Raw genomic sequence first — 27,167 nt, forward strand, 5'->3', positions numbered from 1 at the left:
TTGACTGCAAGCCCGCTGCTACACTGCCCCCTGAAGACTTGATGTGGCCAGTGGTTTGCCACTAGACTTTCCACAAAGCTGGCCCTATCCAAACAAAATATTTCTCCTACCACAAGCTTCCAGTGAAATTCACTCATTGCATTTTCCACCAACCGTTGCCATTTTTTGGAGCTTGTGTTGTGGACTCTGTGGAAAGGCAGAAAGCAGAAGGAGAGAGGGCGACCAAACAATCATGCAGAGCCTCCTCTGGCTCTTGGTAGAAGCTGACCCCAGTGATTTTACAGCAGCCTGCTCTGTCTTTGCTCTGGTGTTACAGGTTTGTAATAGAGACCCTAGGTTCAGTCCAGCTGATGACTATATAATCTATTTTAATGTGGACAACACTGATTACATCATGATAACTGTTTTTCATTCACATACTTGCAGGGGTAGTAAAATTGATATGGAACAAACCCAAAATGATGGGGAAATTCCTACAAAAGTCAATTTGGGTGCCAGTTACAAATGATTTCCAGAAGGTCTGGAAAGTGCAGAGTGTAAGGATGATTTTTTGTCTTTTTTTGGTATTTATTCAAGTACAAAACATGTGGACTCTTGCCTGAATTCTTTGCCCTGTCCAGATTTCAACCAACCAATTAGCATTTCTCAGATAGTTCTAATAGTTGGATCTATGTTCATTTTTATTTTATTTTTAAAACAATATTCAGTTTGGACTGGACCACATTTTTTTGATGTAACTGATCACTAAAATATTTTCCTTGTTACTGCATAAAAACACAGTGAAGGCTCAGCTCTCGTTTCAGACTTGTGTACATCTATATGTATGTAAGTATATTAGCTGGTGAGGAATTAATTTGCCGAGCAGTGAGAGCTGGGGCTCCACTTGCAGCTGAAATGTGTTATTTATCAGCAGATCATTACAGTCGGCACTGCACAGCATGTGAACTTCCTCGCAGCACTCTGCCAAAGCTCCCCGCGCGGCTGCCCTGCCTGCCGACTTGAGCTTCGGGGAGCTTCCAGCCTCCATCTGGTGATCCCATCTCACTGCGCTGTGCCCATGGCAGAGCCCAACTTTTCCGCTCCCTCTGCCCCAGCACAGGAAAATAAAACACCAAAGGTCTGACTCAGAGACAAAGTTTCTCCACAGGCGACTGGGCTCTCGCCCACTGCTTTGTGACTGCTGCCCTCTCCTTTTATTTGCCAGTGATATGAGATGCTTAGCAAAGAAGCATGCAGACCTTCTTTAAGTTGTGATACCTATAGTTTGAATAATTAATGTGTCCAGCCAGTGACTGTCACTTATAAATGTTCCAATAGAGGGTTTCTACAGGGAAAAAAGTGGTCTGATTTGCTTTGAACAAATGTAGTATTTTAATACCAAGTGGTTCAAAAATAAAACTACCTGAAAATACTGTGTGTTTTTCCATCTTGTGTCCCCCTTTTTTTCTATCTTATCTTTAAGAATTTTTCAGGCAATGAGGACAGCTGAAATTTTTAAAATCAGAGGTGTCCAGAAAATGGAAAGTCCTTGTCCATTTTCACCTTTTGGAACTGTTTTCCTAAAATACCACCCAATGACAATACAGATATTTTTCAAGGCCCTAATGTCTTACTTATATTCAGAATTTTGTGTCGGAGTTTGAGCTTTTATCGGGTATTACAGTTGTCATTAGCGCTAAATGGCATATCCAGGCTATAGGGTAAGAGCTGTGCCTCTCCCCTGGAGATGAAGACCATGGCTTTGCTACCATACTACATAGTAGAGGGTAGAGTTCAAGTGAGCAAATAGAGATAACCGGAAACTTTAAAATTCAAAACACAGACACACTGTGCTGGATATATATATAGTGGAGACAGCTCTCAGTCTGGGTTTTGCTCTGAACTTTTTATGAGACAAGTACATTCCAGTCTCAGATGATCAGACTACTTCAAAGAGATCTGCAAAAGGAGAATAAGCACATCAATATTTTACATCAGTCTACCTATGTGAAATGTGAAGTAAAAGGCTTTGCAACCTTCACTGGAAGAATTTTAGGAAGAATTTCACAAACCAAAAAGATTAAAAACACTGACTTGTGAGAATAATGCAACAAAGTATTTTCTATTCCTTGGGAAAATGCAGAAGTCATCAAAGGAAGGCAAGGAGAGCTACTGAGAAAAGCCAAAGCAAGACTGTGTGTTTACTTTATTGATTATGAGAGGTAGATGAGTAAGAGATACCTAGGAGGTCAAAACACCTGTTTTGTCAGTCAGGAATTGCTCGAGACCACCAGCGTGAAAAAAGCAGGATTCATGTTCTCACTGCTTCTGTCTTCACCTCAAAGTTTCATGTACCTGCTGACTTGCCTAAACCTTGCACTTAACCTCAGAATAACACATGCAAAGAGCCCAGCTGTCACAGTGCTCAGGCTTGTATCACACCATCAGTTTGTGCTTGTTCAGGAGAAAGAAATGAAAAAGTATTTCAGAAAATTCCTTCAACACTGCAGAAAAGTGCTGGGCAACAAAAACCTCACACTGACTTGATCTGAGAGCTTTTAAGTGATAAGGTTAATAACATAGCAAGTAATCATTAGTAAAAGTAAGATCTTAGGTTAGCAAGCACTTGTCATCTGAAAAATCCCAAAGAAATGGAAAATCCAAGCTGACTGAAATGCAGCCACCACTGGGAAGGCCAGCAGTAAGTGCTCTGCTTATAGCGTGTCATACACAAGGAAAAGGGAGAGGAAGAAAATAGCATTTTCAAGAAAAACTCTGCTCTTATGCATTTGTCAGTGATTCTGCAGTGATTCTCATTTCAGAGAGACTCATCTGAATTCAAGGTTTTCCCAATAGGAGGACTGATTATACAATGATGGTGCCTTTTCTGTCCTAGCATACCTTAGAGATATTTAGTACATGCACAGAAAACCAATGTCCTGTGCCTTTCTCTGCAGTACTGAAGATTGTATTTGCTTCAGCAACGTGCTTCTCCCTGACATTTAAAAATAAAATTAATTTGCAATTAAAATTTATATAAATTGATTTAGAAGACCATACTAAATGGGATGCCCCTTCAGATGATGTCTGCATTTCTTTTGCTAACCCTCCCGGGTCCAGGCAGACATGGTAGTGAAACAACTGGCTCATACATTAAGGGGAGAAGATCTGGAGATTGGGACTTTTGATGGATAAACAGACTAGATAAACAAGAGTCTAAGAGCTCAATACTTCCCCCTGAGAATACCCTACTTCTGTGGCCTAGAATTTCAAATGTGCAGCAAGAACTTCTTATAAAAACACCTAATGAGATGCCAAGCACATCTGTATTAAGAAAGTGAGGCTGCCAAGACTCCAGCATGACATGGTTTTCTAAAACAAATTCACCAAAATTGGTACCTGCAAATGCTTCCAGTGACAAACAGCAGACAAATAGTAGTAGCGAGAAGCCTACTTTATTGTGGATTGCTGAAGTTTGAAGGGTTGTTGTGTCTGAAACCTGGTTAGGGAACTCTGTTTTTTTAGCCAGTGTTTTCAACAAACATGACAAACTGCTATGATTTGCTTATATGGGACTTCATTATCTAGTACAGGTTCCCAAATGAGTGTCTTCTGAAGAGGGAGGTGGTGGGGATGTAACTCTGCAGTGGTACTACACACTACAGCTTCCTAAAGCCATGTTACTCACCAGTGCTTCTGCTGTTCTACATTCTTTTGTGTACTGTGTTTCATTTTGAGACACCCTATGTCCTCTTCAGGCTGATATGCCACATTACAAATGTCTAAGAACTATGAAGTCGCAATGCAATCCCTATGGAATAATTTAATGTTAAATATTTTTCAAATAAGGTCTTACGCTGGTGAACAGGAATCTTGGCCACTAACTCAGTGTCAGGTATGAACTCAAATGCCATCCTTATGTGTTATTTAATGTAAAACAGTCACAGAGAGTTTTGCTTGCTGTCATCATTTCAGAATGCTTTCTCTAGGTCTGTTTATATGTTTAACCTAAACACATTCTCAGATCTCATGCTGTGGGAACTAAGCGGCCATGTCCTTGATACTCAGTTCCATTACTAAAGATTTTACCAGTTGCAAAGCCTGTTGTGATTTCCTAGGATAGGGGAAATGAAAACGTTTGGGATAACAATTAGGATGATTTAAACTTCAAATTTCCCACAGCCTCACAAGAAGTGCAAACAATAATCATAGTGGATCAAACCCTAAAATAATTCTTCTTTAGGTGCTGCGACATGTAGATAAATATATTCATAAGCTTTGTAAAAGAAACTGGAAAAAAGGCCCAATTCGTGTGCTGACGTCAACCAAGTGTACTCATTGTGACACAAAAAAAGCAGATTAACTTTCATCAAAAGTGACACAGGCAGGTTATTCTTGGATGTCATTATGTCTGCTACATCCAACAATTAGTTCAGTCAATTTAGTTTACCAGTCACTTAAAGTACATCAGCTGGCAACATGAGATTTACACCTGTGATGAATACCTCATGTGTCTAATTACAGAAGAAAATGATCACTTCTTTTTCTGTAATTAGCCCTTGTGATAGTCGAGGTAAAAGTAAGAAGAGAACAGATTTTCCCTTACCTTTTCAGCATCTTGCTCAAAAAGCCGGAGTTGAAAGCACTGGTCCAGTTTCAGCTTGCGGACATGCCACATCTGATGCAAGTGTTGTCGGGTGGAATGCAGCTTGTCTAAAAGGCTGGTGATCTTTGGCACAAGACTTTGAAAGTCTGCACTTCCAGGAATGCAGTTCCTACCAGAAAAACCATCGCTGCATCTTATGCATTGTAATAACCTCTGACCCTCACGATCCAGTTCTTCCACGGGAGCTTTAATCACTTTTTTCTTAAGCTGTGTGTGCTCATCAATCAGCCTCCTTGAGCCCTCGACATCAACTGGGAACTCCTTCCTAGCCAACATTTCCTGGAGGTCCTCCAGTCTTGATAATAGATGAATGGCACTGTTGAAAAATTCTTCTAAGGAGACACGCAACTCTATCCATTCATCGTGGTTGTAATCCAAGGATCCTTCAAACTCATCTGTCAGTTGAGAAGGATCTACGAGTTTTGCCAGGCCTTCAACAGATACCATACTTGTCTAAGGAAGAGAAAATGACAGCATTAGAATTTGTGACTAAGGAGAAATAACAGCAAAATCCATAAATGGCACAAAATGATTATTTTCCTCATCAATACATAATTGCAACAACATTGTAAAAGATGCTGAGGATGATGTTTAACTTTGAAGAATTAATTGGATTAAAAAGCTTTCTATTAATAGCACTGATTCTATTTATTTATTTAACAACATGGTATTTACTGGAATAATGCTTGCCTTTTTAAACCAGACTTTCCTTCAAAAAATTATCATGAGAATGCTTCTGCCATAGATTACTTTAATCTAGTCAGACACTGAAGACTTCTTCCTACATCTGTTAAATATCTGGACATGATTATTCATTAAACATGTATATGGTATTACAGGGATTCTGTGATTTGCATTACATTCAGGCTAGTGGCTGTGCAGCAGCAAAAGTTTTAGGCACTTGAACTTAACCAGGTCTTGTGACCTGCCAAAACATACAATATGCACTTTTTTTATTTTTTCCTTCCAGATTATTCCGGTTGGCTTTTGCCACAGGCAGAGCTCTTTCATATTAGTAATTTCAAATGCAATTAAACCAAAATCAATGTAAAAGCGAAATGTCACCGGAGTATTAATAATTTTAATTTATTGCTAATAGAAAGAACTGATCATGAATCATACACAATGAGAAATGGTTTTGATTCATTTAGACTCAGTAATCAGTGACAGAGAAATGCTCTGGGTGCCTAGAAAGCAGATTACAGTTTAAGTACCCAACAACTGATGGCTTTTCCCATTTTTTTTCTTTTAGACAAAGTACTTTTTTCTGAAACATAAGCATAGGGTTTCAAATGTTATACTAGAGATTTTTGGTGCTGTCATGTTAACACTCAAGTCGGTAACCCTTCAAGGCTTGCAATGTTCACCAGTGGCTGCATGTCTATGCCCTAAAAATAGTGCCTCTAAAGAATATCGGAGTTTCTGCTCTTCAGAAGTGGAGACACCCAATAATCACAGCAATCTCAAAAAAGTCACCTATAAAGAAAAGTACTTAAGTTCTCTCCATTATCCTGAACTATGTCCAAAATAGCAGGCTGTCCACTGGTTTTAAGTTAATAGTAGGCCTTTCTTCCAATTCTTATCCAGCTAAATACATCAGGCATTCTGAAATGTAAAAAAAACGGGGATTCTATTGAACATAGGTTCAGCAGAAAGATTATTTTACAGCTCTTTTGCAAAGTTCCTTGGTCTGGGGAAGGGGGAAGAGCTGACAAACAATGGGAAGGTAAGCATGCAGCTTCAGAGGGATTTCAAATTTCTAAATCTCTGAACACTAACCCTTTCAAGATAATTATTTTTAAAATTTAGCTGTCAAGAAAAGACTTCCCTTAATACCTGGGCATTCCCCCTGCAGTATTTTTCATTAAGGCAACATTGCTCTTATCATACTGAGAATTTGACATGAGAATATGTCAGAAAGGCTTTTCACTTGATGACTTCTGTAGCAAATGTCTTTATTCAGATTTGTTTCTCTAAGGAGTTCTTGAGACTCTCATGAAAACAACCTTAGTTTGGCAGGTATGTGGTAAGACAAAGTAACTGTATATCAGGCTTCACCCATCTTTCTTTTAAAAATCACTTTAAAAAGCACTGCCCACTATTTAAACTCTTTTGTCAGGAGAAAGAAAATAATCCTGAAAACAACTCTGAGTTAATGCTGTAAGCTGCCTGATCTATTCCTTAAAATGACAGAAAGTTTGGAGTCTACATACACCAACCAAACTTATTTTTTTCTCCTTTTTTCTGGGTGTGAGGAACTGCAGGGCATGCTTCACTCTCCATACTGTAACAGAATCTTTCTGCCAGCAGCTCACAACACAAAATCCAGAGCATTGGCCTCCACCAAGGGCCACGCTCTGCCCTGGCACATGCATAATGCTTCCCTTAAGCCCAGAAGCAGAATTTGGCCTTAAAACTGACGCTGGTAGCTTAAGTTTGTGCATGGGGTAATTCAACAGAGACTTCCATTGCCTTCCACTGCAGTGTGTTCCTGCTGAGTACCTAGTGCTTGATCCGAGCTGTGGGAAATCACCAGGGTGGTTCAGTGCAAAGAGGGTGCATGTGTGCTGCCTCGCATAAATGTGACTCATATTGGCCTGGGATGCTTATTCAATAACCACAGCTCTTATGTAGAGCATGAGCTGCCCCAGCATCAGAGGCTACTGATAAAAAAGAGCAACGACAAAAAACCCTTAAAACAGAAGCTCCTGCACTGTGGAGGCTGTATTGCAGTGGATCTACTGTACTGTGGGCCATGGCTTAAAGTAGCTCTTTAAAATCATAAAACTGTCCAACAGAGATCTGACTTTCTCTTCCTCTGGTCCCCAGAAGTTGCGCACCATTACAGGCATCCATGTGAACAGCCCAGCAGACAGACAGAGGTTCAAAGGCACACGCACAAAATTAAAAATATCCTTACTCTGTGCCAGCATGTACAGCAAATGAGTCCAGAGCTTTTAACACAATACAGACTCAGAGCTGTAACTATAAAAAATAGCTTGACCACAGTTTACTCTTCATCATCACACCAACCCCACACAATACAAAATATAAGACAAGCCTTCAGAAAAAATGAAATCATTTTTAAAACAAACAAATGATCTAAAAATATGCATTTGAACTCTGTTACTTTGCCTCTAGGTTTTGGTTATTAAAGCACTGAAGGATTGAAATTTAGTGTTGGGCATACATGCGTAAGTTATCTTTCTTTGGGCTTCTGTGGGACTGCCCCTTGGTGTCCCCATATAAGTGAAACAGAAGCCTCCTCACACCCAGCAGCTCTTCTGTTATGAGTCTCTGCACAAGCTCCCTCCTGTTCCCTGTTCCTTTGCAACCCCTGCATCTCCCTTCTCCTTCCCATTGCCCTGATCCCTCTCACTGCCCACAGGTAGCATCGCCAGTCTCATTGCACTGAATTAATTTCTCTGAAATTAGTATACTGGTAAGACAGTCAACTATACAATTGTTTCGCAGTGAATTAAAAAAAAAAAAAAAAAAAAAAAAAAAAAAGTGACTTACCCATGGCTGGGCATTATTGATATATGAGCACTTCACACACCTGAGCTTTGCTTCTCTTTGAGTGAGAAGCTGAAATTCCCAGAAAGCTAAGAAGCACTAAGAGAACATTGCAGATTTGTCTTCACAGATGACGAAGTCAGTAAAATTCCCTTTAATTATGCAGTGACGTGTATTGGTTACCTCTCAGAGAACCTGCCTGAGGCATCTAATCATTAATATGAATTGTTATTGTTAGCCCTGAATTGTAAATTGCAATTAAATTAAAGTGGTGACAATATATAGATGAATTTAATCTAAATGTCTTTTATTAAAAGAGCCATTATCTGAAGTTGGATAGAGGTCAACTAACAAACCCATACATTAGCAGCTAGAGAACTTTGTCTTTAGCATTTTGTCTGATTTGATGGTTGTTTTTTGTTTGCTTCTGCTAAAAGAAACAAAGGAATGTTGAATGCCACCACCAAAAATAAAACCCACAGAAAAACTCTCACCAATGTGAACCACACATGTGTACCTCTGAGGTGAAATGTGTGTCCCACTCCACAATTGTGCTCAGAAGGCCACCTTATGACAGGCACAAAGCCCTCTGGGAAGCAGTCCTAAATGTCATATTTTTCTTTCCAGGTCTGAGATTTTTTTCCCCAGAAGAACATTTCTTATCAGGGATAATGCTTTGCCATACATCCCTCATGTGGCTCTCACCTCAAAGATGAACTTGGAACTGCCGAAGTTGGTTTTCTGCTTCTGCCAGAAATTATCAGGTTTTATAATCAGGGCAACGTGTATCTCGGCAGGAAAGGCTTCTTGAAGGGTCTTTAGGAGAGGTTTGATCAAATCCCATTTTGATCCCCGCATATCGATAATAACAGTGAATCCTCGTTTACAGACATCTTCGCTGTAGGAATAAAAGCATGTCAAGATAATTAATATTGTGTACAGTCACACTGAGACTTTTGTTGATAGCATTCAATGCTGGAGAGCAAAGCAAGGAAAGATATACTGAAAATTAAAGGCAAAAGAGTAAAGCATAAAGGCTATATGAATTTTAAGAGTTTTGCAATAATCTAATTTACATGAAGTCAAATATATACATTAGAGTTTAATCTCTTATTTCCCTAATATGCACGATTCAAATTTTCACTGAAATATACATGCTTACCATCAAAGCCAGAATCAAATGTATCTATATAGTAGCTGTAAATGTACACAACAGATTCTGCTTCCAACCTATTGAATTCAGTCCACAACCAAAGCCAATAAGCAGGTTCCTGTGCCTTAACATTGCTGGCCATCTGTAAATTTGGGTGTCTTCATCTTTAAAGGCCTCGTTAAGGACTTTAAAAAAATTGTAATTTCCATAAAGGTGCCTAGCAATCATTCCATGAAAGGAAGGTCTTTGTGATTTTGCATGGGCATTATTAAAATTACATCTCTTTTCTGTCCTGATTGATCTTCCAAATGTTGCAGGTCTTTTAAAGTCTTCAGTCATACCTTTCCTCCAGCCTGTGCTACTCCCTTTTCAGAAGTTAAAGATGGTTATCTGGCCTGCTCCTGAGAGACGCATGTGGACCAAGAGCACCACAGCATTAGCTTGCAAACACGCCTTCTTTTTTTTACTCACAGGAGAGGAAAAAGGATGAAAGGACATGTTGATTCAACTTAAATCTGGGTAGCTTTCAGAATAGCTTTTCCAGGGTCATAGTACTGCTTCTTAGGAAAAGGGATATGGTTCAAAAGTGTCATCCCCCATCTGCAGTGTCCAAACCATGGATTAGAACTGGGAAATGCCTGCTGCTCTGACTGCCACGCACAGCATTGAACTTGGAGAGCTTTGGCATTTGTTGTGGGCCTCAAGCACTTGCATAAAATGTGAATTCCCCACCCCCAGTAATAGTATTGGCATGGTAATTATTAAAATTCATTGCCAAGGCACTAAAAATGGCAGAATGGCCTAATTGCCAATGTAATATATTTTTAAAATATGGAATAGAGGTCACAGCCGGAAGGAGAGGCTGCTAGAGGAAAGGGAGAGTAGAAAAAAGAAAGGAAGATATTAACTGAAAGAACAGCAGCATAAGAAGAGAAACGTGCCAGAACATGAACATAATTTGTGCAACAGTGAGGTACAGAACAAGAAATCCTCTTTAATACATGAATATAGCACCCATGGCCTTTCTGCAAACTGGTCATCATTATAAATAGGATCAATACTGTCGATATAAAGGCATGTGGAAGATACTTCAAAATAGCAAGTGTTGATATTGCTAAAATGAATTAAAAATATGCTTGACAGATATTATTAAGCATGGTTATGATGCGGAAACTGTAAGACTGTTTAGCCTCCACATGAACACTCTCAGTGCACACACAGAGGATGATTTTCACTATATTCTACCTCCCTGCATCCTTAACGCACTCTGCTGGTAAGATCCAAGTCCTATATATCTCACTGAAAACAACTCCGTAAAGCTCTCTAAATTGAAGATGGGGTATTTTTCATAGGAGGCACATTGGATTAACATATCTAACTTAAAAATGGAAGTCCTTGGTGTCCTTACCAAGATCTAAAAAAGTTTGTTTGCAGACAGACTGCTCCATGGTAAAGGGTACATTGCCATAAAAAGGGAGGTCTCTACCTTGAACAGCCTCCACTTAGTGCCAGGAAGAAGCAGTCAAAGCCAATGAGCTTGGTCTTCTGCCTTAATGTTATTGGCACACTCAGAGCATGCTGCTTACAACGGTCTGTGCAAAGAAAAACTAGGCAGACCAGGCACTTCCTAGCACCATCAGGAATATAGATCTTTTTATTCTCCTTTTACCTAGTGCTGAAAGGTCAGACATCTGATCCTTCTATAACTAATGCCAAAAAAGGCTGTCAAAGAAGCTTTGTTGGTGTTGCTACTACCTCTTGCCCTTTGGAACTAGAGCTGAGACAAAGAATCAAATCAGAAAGGGCTGAATAGGGGGTTTGTGTTGTTTTTTCTTGCAAAGCTTTATGGGGTCTTCCGTAACTTCTGCCAAGTCACCGATTCCTGTTATACTGAACTGATTTTTTGAAGGACTGATTTTTCTTCAGACTCTCAGCACAGAGATCCAGTAGCCAGAAGAGGGAGATAAGAAAATTATTTATTCAGATTATAAACTCTTCAGGGCAGAAACCATCTACTATGCTATGTTTGTGTAAGGAGCTTGCCTTAGTGGATATCTCCAGGTACCTACACAGTCTTCAGCTGTCTAGAATCAATTCCAAAATATTACTTTTCAGGAAACTATTTATGCAAATCTAAATAATTTTATAAAATATTTAAAAACTGTCTGTAAAAACACAACTAAACATTTATGAGAAAGTATAAAATGCTTACATAAATGTGGGGAAACACCATAGGCAATGCAGTTTAAAGAATAATTGAAAAGCCCCAAATTTAAGTTGCAATACCAAATACAGCCATTGATAAGGTCCTAAAAGAAGTGTCCTCATTTTTATAGACATAATGAAACACACTAAAATTCTGGAGACAGAGCAATCTGTGGACATTTGTCATCCTTGACAGTCAGTCATTTTTCATCAGTTACCTCAATATGTAGAGGAAATGACCCTAGGTTCCTTTTGAATAGTCTAGTCATGCTTATTAAATTTATTGTTTAAAAGCAACAACTCAAACCCTCCCCAGTTTAGCAATTGATTGGGAAAAACATCAGTAGCAATCAAGCTTCCTTCACACTATCCGAGCAAGACATGCCTTATCCCTGACTCTCAGGAGACTACAGCAATCTATTATGCACAAGTAATCATTTTAGGATGGCAATTAATGTTGATTGTGGTGCTTAATTTTTTTCCGGTATTGATTTGACCAGAAACTGGAGAAAACACTCAGATCAAGGTATCTGGACAATCCATCAGCCTTTTGACTGTGGTCATCTGGACTAGATTTGCAATGGTGTGCACAAAATATTTGATAGTTGATATGTCATTGCAGTTGCTTTTAAGCAGAGACAGGGACCAGCTTAGAAGTTTAGTAAAAACATCCTAGAATATTTGTGAAAACAATACTTAGGATCTGTTTGTTTGTTTTAAAGAATCAAATAGAAACTCAAAAGAATATATGCTAATTTTATTTTGAAAAAAACCCTGTTTTGGTTTCTAGGGTACTTTCACAAGGGTATTTTCTCAAATTTCCTCTTTAATTCAGGCACATTCTAAATTATATTTTCTTTGGCAAGAGCTGGCTTGCTGGGTACCAAGCAAGTTTAAGCACTTCATGCTTTCTGATTAATCTTTGAAATACCTATCATTGATTATATATATTTTTCATCCTTACAATTTGGCCAAAGCTTCTGGCATTTAGAAGCTTTAGCACTTGATTAGCTGAAATAACATAGTATCTCCATGCCCATTTTGCAGTCATGAGTTAATGACAAAGCAGCACATTTAGCATGCCTGTTGGACCACTAAAAGCACGGATCTGACATATATGGCATCTCATTCAAAATATGATTTGTTGACAGTGAGAGAAAGATCTCCTTCAAGGAAGGTCAATGTAACCTTGTCAGGAGACGCTCTCAGCATAACAAGTAGCTCTACAAGCATCAATTTGTAAGCACAGAATCTGCAGGAACTTAATTATTTTTGAGATCGCCATTCCTTTGACAAATGTGGCTGTAATCAGCCAATTGATTCACAAGCTGAGGGTGGAAAAAGGAGAGGAAGAGGAGAAAAATGAGTATGTGAGAGCCTCCAAGCACAGACCATTATCCCAAAGGCCTCATTTCATACTGAGACCAAACTAACTCTCCTGCCTAGTTTCCATATCAAAATGTGCCAAGGATCACTTCAGTAACTTAAGTGTTAACACTTATTTACTGTAACTCTATTCATTTTGTCTGTGGTTTGTTAACGCAGCTTGAAAATGAAGCTAGATGGGGAGGTTTATAATCAGTGTCACTTATTGGCTTTAATAGTTTGGTTCTTCATTACCAGATTGAGCCTGAAGATCATCTTGTCAACAGAAAGAGTTAGCTATCTGTAGTGATAATACACTTTCCAATACATTTGGAGGACAAGATAAAATCCTTTCTAATAAACTTGTTTATCAAGAACTCTCGAACCAGCATTATTTATTAAAATACTTGACATTTAAAACTTCTCATCAAATTGTACCTTGCTCATTATTTCAATTACCAGGTGTGTTTCTGAACTCACACCGTCAAGAGCTCTCACCCACATCTCCCAGTGACCATGGCTGCTTGGCGTGGGACAGTCTGCCCTCTCAGGGATGTCAGGACACCTCTGCCTGCTGTTCTTCACATCTCCCTTACATGCTGGTGTACCAGTGACCAGTGAGCAGTGGGGGAAGGTAAGTGATGCACATCCCAAGAATACCATTACTCTGGAAAAACAATTCATTGAATTCTCCCACCAGAGAATTTCAGCTACCTAAAAGACCATAGACAGACAGGCTTCAACCTAAATTTTTGCTCTTATGTTTCCTTACTTTGTTTCACAACGCTTTTTTATTTTTTTTTTTCTTTTCATAATTAGAGGAGAAACAGTCATCCAACCTCCATTTCCAATTAATCCTTTGTTCCTTACTGTGACCTAAATTAGTTTCTTCTCTTGCAGCACTGAAAAGGAAATATTCATTCTCACTTTCCTTTTTTAGAAAGAGAAAGAAAGAAACCGAAGCCAGTTTCACACTGGCTGGAGCTGGACATAAAGCAGCAATGTAGAGAAATTTCAATGACATCTTGTAAAAAGACTTGGAGCCAGTGAGGTCTGGTCAGAGACAAACCTCCTGTCTCTGCTTTCCAGCCACTGCTCTTAGGGGACAGAGGTGTGATTGCAAATGGTACAAGAATGCAGATGCGTGGCCTGCACAATGTCCACATTCAACCCCCGGTTTTGGCCACATGTCAACAGGAGGGAACAAAAAGGCAGGAAAAAAAAATAAAAAAAAATATTTTGGCAGAAGCTAACTGGTGCCAGAATGGATGCTCCTGCAATTCTGAAGCAAGTAACTCATTTTGGTATTCAATTTTCCCTTCTAAGAGAATAGCTCTGGAGTCAAAGTGATTCTGCTATAAAATTATATAAGCTGGAAAAGACATAGACACCAGTTTGATCTAAGAAGACTTTTTTCCCAACATGTAAGCATGACCATGTGAGATCCTGAGTGTCACTATGACAGGTGCTGGTCACAGCTGGTATCTGAGGAGAATCTGCCAGGATCCAGCAGGGTTGTACTGTGTTGTCTTCTACCCAGGTAAAAATCCTGATCTACACCATTACAACCCAGATCAGATCTCTGCAGGCATTCATCCTCTTATTTAATTGAGCAAATAAACACTATTTGAGAAGCTTTCTGTCTTTATTTAAATAGCAAAGATATAAAACACAGCTGTGTCCAAGAATGCATGATTGCAGCTGTTAAAGCCAAGCCGGAGGATGAATATTATAGTTTTTTACATTCCTATTAAGTTTCTGCTGGTAAATGATGCCTTCATACAAACTCATTTACCCTCTTCCCCTTTTGTTGCTGCAAGTCTACTATATTTGGATCAATATCTGGCAGGTCTTCCTTGAAACAGCTGCTGAGATAAATATGAAATTAATCAAGGCTTTGTTTTTGTTGAAGCTGGGCTACATTTAAAGATTTGTTACTACAACAAAGAAATATTTGAACAGTAAGTACCATTCAACTCTCTATTGAGCATGTAAAGTCCTGTATTTGGGATGATTTAACAGAAACAAAACAAAAATGATTTACTAAATGAAAATGATACGTTATTGACATTTGCTGGAAAAAAATAAATATTAGTGTTGTGTTGAACTATAAACACACCATTCTTGAAAAAGTTTGGCTGAGCAGATGCTATTTGAGAATATGTTTGGAGATTCAAATTTACTGGATTCTAGGTGAGAAGTAAATAAGTGATTGTGCTTAACACAGCCAAATTAGTGAGATTTATTTAAAAAATAAATAAATAAATAAAAATGCTATGCTGTATTTTAAGTACTCTTCATAGTGCACGCAAGGAGACCATGAAGTCCATTTCATGTGCAGTCACTACAACATTTAGTCTACAGTCAACACTGCCAGATTTTAATATAAGGAAAAGGATACTTCATCTGCGCAATGACTGCTCAGGGCTCTTACACCTAAGATCCTGATTTATCAGTTCAAGAAATCAGCAGCTTAAAAAGTGAATGAATGGAGAGTGGCAAACAGCTCCAGGAATTCCGGTCATCGTAGTAAAACACACTTACACGAGAGTGGAAAGCCTCCAGATCGCAAATACACACATTCCGCTGAAACACTTTGTGGAAGGCAAAGTTACCCACAGTAGAAAGACCTTTTATAGCACAAAAAAGCCTGCAAGCATGTTTGGCTAATGCATTTTTTTTATTTTTTATTTTTAAAGGAATGATTAATGTAGGTTTAGGCAATAGACAGCGGCACCTGGTGAAGTCCAGAGACAGACACCCTGCCAAATTCTGTCCTGATCTAAGCAGGTATAAGCACTCTGGGAATAACACACTTGATCAAGGGCTCAATTGGGCTAACAGATGAGGATAAGAAAAAAACTCTTCAAAGATGCTAAAATTACTGTTTCTAAGTAGTATTGACATTTCTTGCAGTACACAGTCATCAGTTATCACACACTGCTTCTGGCAGCACAGGAGAGCAATGTACATCCATGTATAGAAGAACTGCAATTGAAAAAAGGAACTAGGTAGAGCTGATAAAATACACTTTGGTCCAAAATAAGAAGTTTCATGAAGGGTGCACGTTCTCATGAAAGTGTATACTGAAATAAAAAAATGAAAAAAATGTTTTATAAGAGCAAAATATTTTGTTTGGGCCTCTTCAGTTGAAATATCTTTGTTTTTCATTTTGTTCTATATCTTGCAAATAGACATCAAATAAAAAGAAAAAAAAAAGCACAAAACTTTGAATTTTATCAAAACAAAACATCTTGATCAACAAAATATTTTAGATATATTTTTTGGTAAGGAATTTCTGAAGTTTTTGGATTTTTTCTCATTTAAAATCCACACTTCAAAAGACCAGATTCTCCCACTAATAAGTAACCTAGCTTCTGCCCATTTTCAGTACATAGTTCAGCATGGAAGTTGCCTAGCAGAATTGATGTAACTCTTATTTGAGACTTACTGGATTTTGGCTTGAATCCACACATTCATTTTGTTTAAGGGTACATGCTGAATTCAGGCATATCCCATAGGAGGAGAGGTTGAGTGTTACAGCCCAGAAAGTCTGCAGTCCCTACAATGATTCTGTTTTGCTAGGAAACTTAGTGAGAATTTGAGTTCTTTTGGGAAATATATGGTTTAAAAGTTGATGTATCCATATTCCCCAGGTTGGACAATGGGGAGTTTCCATGACTAATAAATCTAGTGGTACATTTTTTTGAGCTCCACCCATATAGAAACAAATCAAGTCTTTGTAGTCACAATGATTTATTCCCAAATAGTTCACTTATCAGATAGATACTTCCTGCTGTGCCAGGCTGGGTGAAGATTGGGTGCCCCGGGTATTACATGCAGAAGGGCTTGCTCTGAAGCTGCAGAATTTAACCTATGTGTTAAGACACACTTGTAAAATCAAATCTTGTGTATTTCTTTACACAGCAGACTTCACTCATTCTTTCAAATAACTACCATGATGACATTTAGAGGAGAAAAAGTCCATTTTACTGAGTCCCTGAGAGACAGTGGATACTGATGTGTTATTTACAATCCACTTTCAAACCAGCTACCTCTGATTTTTTCTGAATCTGTCTTCTAGCAAGGCCAGGCTCTCTCACTCCTCGTAGCAAGGGGGGGGGGGCTAAGCCTTGACATTGAAGCTACTTGACATGAGGTGTCATTTATTATTTGTATGGTGACATAAATGTGTGGTAGACCAAAATGATGCAAACTGAACACAAATGAGTCAATAGTTCAGTATTTCAAAAGGAGTGGAGGAGTGATAAGGCTGGATCCAAAAAGCTCCTGGAAAGTGCAGAAGAACCGAACAGCTGAATAATGGAGCCAAAAATTGGCATTGTGGCTCTGATAGCTTTGCAAAACTCAGCTGAATCTCTGAGCTAACATTCTGCCTGCCTTGCCAAGAACACGAGGTATTTCTGTCATTTCTCCAGCCTCACATGCTCTCAACTGTAGGATGTTGAGCTCCTCAGATGCCTGTGTGTTGTCCCCCCAACTTCACAGTCCATCATGATAAAGCACTTTCTCACTGTGATGGGAACTCACGGATTGGCATCACAGCAACACAGTTTTAAGGTTACTCCATGCAGTCCTCCAAGAAAATGCTCCTTATTATCCCAGATTTCCTCCACAACTGCTAATCATTTCTATTCTCCACCAGCACCTCTTCCCATCAGTCACCACTAATTGGAGAAACCCAGAATAACTGTTTCATCAACTTAAGCAGGTTCAGATAAATGCTCTGACAAGTAATTGCTTGATTTCAGCTGCCTCTTTTCCACTATTAGCTATATCACTTCTCTATCAAAAGCACAATAAAACGTCACAAGCAAATCCATCTACAAGTGCCACATGTGAATGTGCAGCATCCTATTCACATCAAGAAATGCAAACCCATTGTAGTGCCTTCCCTGCTGCCAGACCTGAGAATTGTATTGACAAATTAATGTATGCTGGGGTAGGAATGACAGGAGTCTGGTAGTCAAAAAACTCATACAATTTATTGTAGATATCAGCCAGCCCATGGTAATAAAAATCAGAGTAGATTCATGGAGCACTGCACCTACAGATATTTGTCCTAATATTGAGTGGCTCATTTGATCTGGAAGAGACACATCAAAGATATGCTACCAGCCACATTTCCTCCACCAGAATAATGAGTTTCCTACCTGTGAGTTAAACTAATGTAATATAACACCCTGTGTAGAAATGAGCTTAATGGGGAAGGTTTCTGTAGAAAGAAATACTACCACTGTCACAAACTCTGGGCAACAATTGGCAAGAAATAACAGAAAACATTTCACAGCAGCACCACAAACCTCTAGCTAATGCTCACACTGGACAAGCCACCCACTTCAAGAAAAGCCTACCTAGTACAGCTCCCTGACACTAAGAAAACACAAATAACTGCAAGTAGCTTCCTTTCAATTATCACTTCACAATTTATTTGTTTTTAAACCTGGTTGAAGCACTGCAGTTCAGGACAGGTGACTGGGAGTCAGGAGATTATAGCTTTGGGTTAATTGGCCCCTGCTTGTGTTTCTGTGCTATAGGTCAACTCTACCCCATTTTTTCTATTTTTATTTTTTGGCTGTAAAATGGGTGTAATGGTATTTTTCTTTATCAGGGCTAATGAATTATTCCAATGAATGCACTATATTTACCATATTTTCAGGCACAGGTGTGATAAATAGTTGTGGGAGAATTATAAATTGCAGATAGTCATGTCTGCTTCATCGTTAATTCACAGAAGCTTAAGACAGAGCACTTTATAATCTAAGCATGCGCTTTTTTATCTATGCTGGGCTATATTCTTTGTTACACGTGTGCTGATTCTATATAGGGAGCATTTATTGCTCTATACATATGCTTATCTAATTGCACTGAATACACATGCTTTATTAAACTCATAAATGAGCACGTTTATGGGTCTATGTGAAATTAGAGCCCTTCATATTTTATTTATAAAGTGGGACAATAGAACTGCATTGGCATAGAACATCCATTTAATTCAGAGGATTTAGGGTCGTCCCACAGATTTTGCTATTTTTGACAGAATCAAAGCTTTTGGATTTTTTAATTAGATTTCCAGCCCATCTGCTTGCAAAGATAGCCTTGACAATATAAACTAATGCACATTTGTCTTGCTGAGTCTGCAGCCAGTGGAAAGAAACAATGAGCCTAGAAGAATGGCGAACTTGTACTCTCCATCTTATTGGGGTGTTAAGTAAAAAGCCAGTTCTGACTGCCTAAATATCAGGATTATTAACTATTTCATTGCTGTTAATTTTGCCAGCTAACCTAAAAAAAAAAAAAAAAGGAAAAAAAAAAGGAAAAAAAAAAAAAAAAAAAGCTTGTCAAAGTCCTGATTTATTCACATAACTTTTTGCCCATTTTGATGTCTGTGCTGGAAAATCAGGCTGTCAATTAGGGCCAGAAAAGTGTCTGGCCAAATATAGAATATTATAATTATAATCAAGAATTTTGCGTCTTCTTTAACATGTGGAGTAAAAGCATTGATCACAGCATAATCAGACAACTAGTATTAGAAGCCTAAAGTGGAAAAGATTGCAAACCCACAATTATTTTGGATTTGTTATATAACCCAAAGGAACACTAGCTTAATATATGGTTTAAAAAGTTTTATGATATAAAACTAAGGAAAGCAGATTAAAAGATGTCTGTTGCTATGACATGCTTTAAAAACAGCATACAAAACAAAGCTCAAATAGACTCAGACTTTTCCTACCACTTGAAAATAGTAAGAATACTGCATTGGTGACTTAAAAAAGTGACACTCTACCAATTCAGAGCACTTCAATATAAGTTTTTAAAATCACCCACAAAACTAAAGACTAAAAAGCACGGACTATTCCTGTATTTTCTGTAACATTAAAATTGTGATTCTTAATAACTGTTGCACAACACTTCTTGATGTCATTTGTCTTAAAATCACTGACAACATGTGCTTACATCAGTTAAGCAAGCTTGCACAGGCTATAGATATCAGAAAACAAAGAGCTAAGATTGACTCGGAGTTTATGACAGTGAGTGCTGTCTGAATTATTAAGTTGTCGGGACACTGTATGGATGCAGCCATATCCTGATACTGTGTTTTTAAAGGACAGCAATGTTCAATGACCGTGCTTCTGTAATCCTATGGACTGTCTGATAAAAATATCTTCCATCTGGTTCCTGCTTGTATCCTTGTTCCTCTCAATATAAAGAGCTTGATTAAGCAATTAAGACGGTGCGTGAAGCACATGTTTACACTTGCTGGATACAGATGGACTTACACACACATTTGACTGCTTTGCTGGAGGAACATCACAGTCCTTAAATAAGAAGTAGGAAAGGACACGTGAAGTTGAAGCCTGTAGGCCAGGCAGACCTTTTCCTGCTTCGGTTGACCTCTTGAATCAATTTCCAAGTTTATTTCAGTTAATTAATGTGTTAGCCTAACAAAGTATTGATATCCACCAGTCATTTGTGATTAACAGTAGATATGGTGAATGCATGTTTCTACCTTGATGACTTCCTTCTTATGTCCCTGATGATTTGTTTTGTAATTAGATGTTCTTTGAAGTAAGAGAGTTTCAGAAGTCTTATGCATGGTGAATAGCTGCATAGACAGATCTGCTACAGTCTATTGTTTTGAGATACATTTATTGACTGAGTCTGCTTGCAGAACAGATGTGCATTTCTGTTACATTCAGACTGTTGAAGTCATCTGTACCCAGAAGAACCAGCAGATGAAATCCTACTATTTTCACAGAAAGCATCTATCAAAGGTTGGAAGAATTAATGGCTTGATAAATCAACCCAGATCCACTGTTAAAATGACCCGATATATTAATTTGTCTTCAACTACAAAATCCACCAAAAATGTCCTGTTACTTCATCTGGTGATAATGAACCTTAGCTCTTCATTCTACTCCATCCAAAACATAGCACCCTACCAGCTACTAGGAGGAAAAATAACTCTGTCCTAACTGAAACCAGGACACTAACTAACACAGTTTATCAACAGCTGTGATAGAACTCGGCCAACATTTGAGTCTATCTGTGTGAAACACTGTCATAACCTGTTGTATCATCTTTCATTCTGAAGGATTGTGAAGAGTTTTGTTATGAGTAATTGGGTGTTAAAAAAGCAGGATCTAATATTACGCTTTAGAATATTTCACTCAACAACAAAAGCAGAGGAAAATGCATTTTTATATTGGATTTAGACAAAGAACAAAATACACCTCAGAAGGTCTTTGACAATTTTCTTTGAAAAGGAACTTAATTCTTGGCCAAGAACAAGAGAAACAGGAGAAGAAAAGCAAGGACTATTGTGCAAAAAATGTTCACAGCTGCAGGAATTAGACATTTAACAGAATCTCTAATTACAAATCTGATTTTTGGCCTCTTTTCAAGGCAGCATGAATACAGTTAAAGTTATTTTGTGCATGTGTGTCTTCCTACAAAAAAGGCAGAAAACATATTTTCATTTGTAAATACAATTATAAGTCAATTACCTATAAGTGGGCAAAGCAAACACAGTATTAGCAAGATGGACTTCGACTTCTGGAAACACTAACTTGTCACCAATCTTAAAAGTTCAAAAATGAAGATTAAGGCAACTTTGTACTGGTACTGTATCTGATGCATTTATCTGATTTATAGGACTCCACTTTCTGTACCTCACTTATGCATCTCTGCTTTAATTTTGCTGGTGCCAGTGGGAATGTAGAAAAGATTTATTTATTAACATGAGAACAATTAGCATCTTCTTCATTAACAAAATATTTCTAAACCTGGTGTCAAAGCTTGAGCAGGTAGATCTTCAAAGGTATTGAGTTGTCTTACCTAATGAAAATGCGTGCCTTATTCTTATAATTGGTAGTACCCAACAAGTCTTTGGAAAAGTGCTACCAATGCTAATGGACCACAGATGCAATTTAACAGTCCATAAAATTACACAGATGAAGTTTCCTACAGAATTCATTCCTAAATGAAAATCCCAGGAAATGTTTTTATCTGATCCTATTTTCTTGTCACCTACCATACATATTACAGCATCTGACACTGCAAAATCACTGGGGAGGCTGTTCTGGAACTTAAGGGGAAACTGAGTTTTCCAGTAAGCCTGGTAAGTGTGACATGATGTAGCAGATGGGCTCTGCCCTGAGAAGATGGCAAACCTACAGAAAAAGCACATACTGCCTGTGTATTTTATTCCTAGTTTAAAAGTTCATTAACAAAGCAGAGCTTCCAGACACTCTTCCTATGGGTAAGATTGTCTGCTACTTTCCTATGTAGCTGCTTTCTAATTAGATGTTAGAATTGCAGCTCCTTCCCACAAATCTCCAATGGGAAGCAAAATTTAAACTAATCTGTGATCCTAGAGATGTTTGCTTCTCCAGATGCCGTTTCTGAACTGAATTACAAATGCTGTAAAGAAGGGAGAACAGAGAAATAAGAGGACATAACCACAAAACTGGATGTGATTAATCACTGTTGGAAGAGGTCAATTCCATCTTGACAATGGAGTTAAAAGGAGGTCTTCAAGAAAAAGTACATATTGCCTATTTGATAACTACTTAGACTGACAGGTTATTAGCAGGCAGCATTTCCAGCCATTCTTCCTATGGTTAAGATCCGTTAGCTTATCAGGCACTTGTTTTTCATTTAGATTTATTTTTGGAATTGCAGTTCTTTCTCGTTCCCTGTACTTGCTGAATGGCAAAATGGTACATTTTATAATGAAGTCCTCTTACCATGTGTTTTCTAAGGTCAGGAGATGACAGAGTATATGGACAATTTCTTACACAGTGCTCCCAAGGCAATGGGAATTGAAACTTTAAAGAGCCTGCTTCCCAGAAATAAGAGGTCTATTCAGTGTGTACTATTACATGAACCTGTGTTTTTGCCTCATGCAGCATAACTTTGATAAAAATGCTTAGGATTTTCTATCTTCAAAATGTAAAAATATCAGCTAATTTAATTTACTAAAAGTTTGTGAAGTGCCTACTGCATGGACTGGTAAATTCAAGTTTTGCAGTTAAGCTAAGGGAGAAGATAACTCAATGTTGAAGCCAGAACTAAAATTCAGGAAACTCTGCATATTTTCCCTGGTGTTCCAGGATGGTACATACCTTAGTGCAAATGTGACCTAAATGGGTGGCCTAAATTAAACCTGAGTCTCCCATTTGATTGCCATCTATGAAGAGCACAAAGGACATAAGCAGAGCTACTAATAAACACCATTCTTAGTTGGTGGTCCAAGCAGAGCTGCTAAAGCTACTAAAGAGGAAATACAATTTTAGTCTCAAGTTAGGACCGACACACAGTAGAAAAACAATGGAAGGGAAAATTGACGTTGCTACATTAGCAGAGGACTTTGGTCTCTAGGGTTGTTAAATGCTGAATCACAGAAGATGGAGATAGAAGAGACCTATTTAATCATCCTACGTGGGGATGTAGTTGATACTTTGCCAAGAAAGAATACTAATCAACACAATAAGCCTACTTTTCTGGAAGCTAATTTTTCACTGGAATTAAATTCACATGCAAATAAAGAGGAATGGTAGGGAATCAATTTAGATTTATACCTCATGTTAATATAGTTGAATGAATATTTGAAAATATGAAATACAAAAGTCTCCATCTACTATTACTGATGGTAAGATACTGGATACCTTTTCCATGTGACATACAAAGTGTAAGTGCATAGTAGATGAAATATGTACAGTGAGCCCACCTAGAGTTCTCTAAGGAAAAAATCTTTTGTTCCTAGTGGAAGGTGATGTTTTCCTGCTGAGCTGCTTAATCGTGAAATGGTTTGGATTAGAAGAGACCTTTAAAGGTCACCTCATTCCAACCCGCGGCTGTGGGCAGGGATATCTTCCACTAGATTTGGTTCCTCCATCCAACCTGACCTTGAACACTTAATTAATTAATATCATGCAACAGCACTTCAGAACATAGCATTAATTGTTGAGCTGAAACAAAGTATTTCAAAACTGTTTTGCTCATCATCCCTCAGGACCACAACAGCCATTAGCTTTTTTAGCAGAATGGTAACCTGGGCAGATAATTTGAAATCACCAGCTGGAGTTCCAAAGGATCACAGCCCCATGTATTATCCCAGATTGGGGTTGTTGATGGATCTTGCTTGTGTACGAATTGCTCATCTGGTCACAGACATGCATTACGATGTCATTGTAGGAATTGCTGCTGATCGGTTGAATTTAATGCATTGAAATCAGTGGCATTGTGCCAGGATTAGTTTGGTCCAACATGTATTTTGAAATGCCATAAAGTTCCTACTGAGGATCCCATCCATCTCCATACTAATACTATGCTGACATGTTTTTTTTTTTTTTTATCTTTACTCCTCAAATGGACATGTTTAATAACAGCTTGGGTCTTCGACCCTGGTTTACAGTGGGGGGCAGGGGAGTGCAGAAAGGTTGAATTTTAGCAGCCAAATATTTTAATGAGTAGATCTTTCAAACTGAATTTCAGAGTAATATTTATCAGATCCTCAATGACAACATCAATAGCAGAAGCATCTGGCCAGCCAGATGCTCAAATAAATAAATTAAAAATCAAGCTTAACTCAATGTTTTATTAAAAGACTAAGTGGTAGTATCACTGCTTAGATATTAGAGATTGTCAGTTCTCCTTCTATTCCCATGGGAAAAAGGGTGATAGATGGGAGCTGCATCACATCAACATCACATACACACTTGAGTAGTGCACAGAAAATACGTACAAAACCAGCATAAATCTGGCTCGTGATGAACTGCTGCTGCTGTTGCAGAGAGATGCACTTATTCTACAAAGCCAATCCTTCACTTCGATCTCCATTCAATGACTTTAACCGGAAGGATCATTCAGCAAAGACATCTCTTGTAAATATTACACTGAGCCTACAGAAGCATCCTATTTTCTCTTGTTTGCATTGCAGCAGGGGTATGTGGGTACGCGGAAGAGCAAGGAAATGGAAGAGGCTTCTCTGAATGCAGCTGCAGAACAAAGGAAAGCTGTTCTGGAGGTTTGACTTTTTGGCAAAAAGTACTACAAAGGAACCTGCTAAAATATTACATCACTGGAAAATTCTCCAGAGACTGAGGATTTTCTTTAAAGTTAAACATAAAATAAAGCTCTGTGTACACAGGCAGGGAAACCAGTGCTCCCTTCTTCATAACAGAAAAGTGCACCATGGCAAATATTGCAGACCAGAAAATATCTGCTGAGCCAAAAGCAGGTTTGAATTACACTTCTCCACCTTTTTGGGGTGCAGGGGGCAGCACTTTCTAGAATTATTTTTCTTATTTATGGTTTTATTCTGAATTAAAGTATTTCCTTTCTCTCTCTCTCTCTCTTTTTTTTTTTTTTTTTTTTTTTTTTTTAAATCAAAGTAGCCTGGCAGCCTCACACCACATAGTTACAATTACATTTTGCTGCACACAGCATTACAGGATCCATAGGGAACTCCAGAGCAGTGCCAGGATCCACAAGGAAAACATTAAAGGAGCACCTTGTGGAAAACGAGAAGAAACCATTGATGAGATTTACAACTGCCTACCAAACTCTTGGATACCAATTCCCTTTGGAAACAGCAGGGAATTGAGCATCCCAACGTCTGAGACAAAGTCCCAACCCAGACTTTCCATGCTGTAAGAGCATCAGCCTGCTCAATACCACATGTTGCCATGAATTGGTCGTTGTTCTATTTTAGTATGATCCAATTTTCTAAGACCATAAACTAGCACACACTCTCAGGAGCACTGGAACTGCTGAATCCTTGGTGGTGGTTTGTGCATTGAGTCTCTAATGTCTGATTTGCTTCTTGTGGAGCTCTTGTGCTCCAAGATATCCCCTCTACCTTCAGTTTCTAGGAAGGTCCCAATTAGTGCCCACCTTTCCCTCTCTGAGGGAAGACTAATTAGGTCTCCTTTCCTTGACACGGTTGTCTAATTTCATTAGACCTGTAGGATTTTAATATTCTTGAGACTCCTCTCTGACAGATTTGGTTTAAACAGTGACTGACAGACAGCATGTTTGCATAAGCTTTGTATCATTTGGAGACAAGGCTAAAAATACATTCCTGAAAGCGCATCTCCAGTCCTCCTCAAGTTGTGCATTGGGGAATCCAGGCTTTGGAGCAGCATCCCCACCACCTCTATCCATCCCATGAGGCCAAGGACCAAGCAGTCCTGACTGATCTGACACTGCTTCTCTGTCTCTCATTATTTGCTCCATACTGGGATGCAGTAAAGGTCTCATTCCTTCAGCCTGGGACTTTACAAGAGCTTTCCACTGACATTAAAACACCTTTGACAATATTCCCATTACAAAGCAAACTGCAAAGCACTGCAGCAGTTTTCCTGCTCCTAGAGACATCCGTGAAGAGGGTGGCATAAAACGCTTGCAAACCATAATAATTTCTGAGAGTGGAAAGGAAGTAGCACGTACTGAAGTTACTGATGAGGAACACAAGCACCCACGCAGGAATGAGACAAAACCATTTTACGGTCTCTGTAAAAGCTGTAGGGAAGAGATCACCAACGAGAAAAGTTAGGATTGGCTGAACTGCTGCATATTCTGCTGATGGTTGCTGACAGCTTCAACAGGGAACCACAAGGAAGCAAACCAGTGCTGGCTCTGCTGCCAGTGTGTCGCTCCCACAAAAGGTCTCTGTCTGCTAATTTTAGCTCCTCTGAATTACTGCTCACATTAGCGCAAAGCTGCCTTCTTCTTGGAAGTCTCCAGGTCGCTGCTGCCCGCACTTCTCTGAGTACTGCGGAACCACAGGTCTGGTGGCTAAAAAGCCCACGAGGAGCAGGCACCATCCTTAAATCAGCACTAGCATGGAAAAGGCCAGAGAGAGCAGCACAGCAAAGTGTGCTGCAGAGACTCCCAAACCACTTCTCTGCCACCAAATAAGAGGATGGAGAAAATGATGCTTTGCACAGAATTAACATCAGGTTGTAGTGCCCACTGGTTTCCTCAGCAGTGAACAGCCACGGGTTATATCCTAGCTTACCAGGGGGTTTCTCACTTGTCTCCATCACCTCAGCTCCTTCTTCCAGGCAGCTAATGCTGGTATAATCAACATGCAAAAGCCATTTAGCAAGGAGGAACAATGCTGATCTAATCCCCAGGTCGAGGGCTTGGACAGAACCCAAAAAGCAGAGCGAGGCAGCACAGCTGTACGTGAGGCAGCTCAGGGGATGGGATCGAGCCCAGCCCTCGAAGGTGGCTCCCACATCCCAGGGCTGG

General features: G+C 38.9%; 1 protein-coding gene across 15 annotated transcripts in view; it reads right to left on the reverse strand.

Moving 5' to 3' along the window:
- KALRN (kalirin RhoGEF kinase) overlaps positions 1-27,167 on the reverse strand; it is a 497,542-nt gene that overhangs the window by 291,395 nt on the left and 178,980 nt on the right. For all 15 annotated transcript variants that reach the window (XM_035331506.1, XM_035331495.1, XM_035331496.1 and 12 more), the window contains 2 exons: positions 8,867-9,059; positions 4,586-5,098 (listed from right to left, as the gene is read on the reverse strand). In XM_035331506.1, coding sequence (XP_035187397.1) covers positions 4,586-5,098; positions 8,867-9,059 — 706 coding nt within the window. The remainder of the gene's footprint in view (positions 1-4,585; positions 5,099-8,866; positions 9,060-27,167) is intronic.

This window comes from Oxyura jamaicensis, chromosome 7, assembly GCF_011077185.1.
Source record: "Oxyura jamaicensis isolate SHBP4307 breed ruddy duck chromosome 7, BPBGC_Ojam_1.0, whole genome shotgun sequence".
Classification (NCBI taxonomy): Eukaryota; Metazoa; Chordata; class Aves; order Anseriformes; family Anatidae; genus Oxyura; species Oxyura jamaicensis.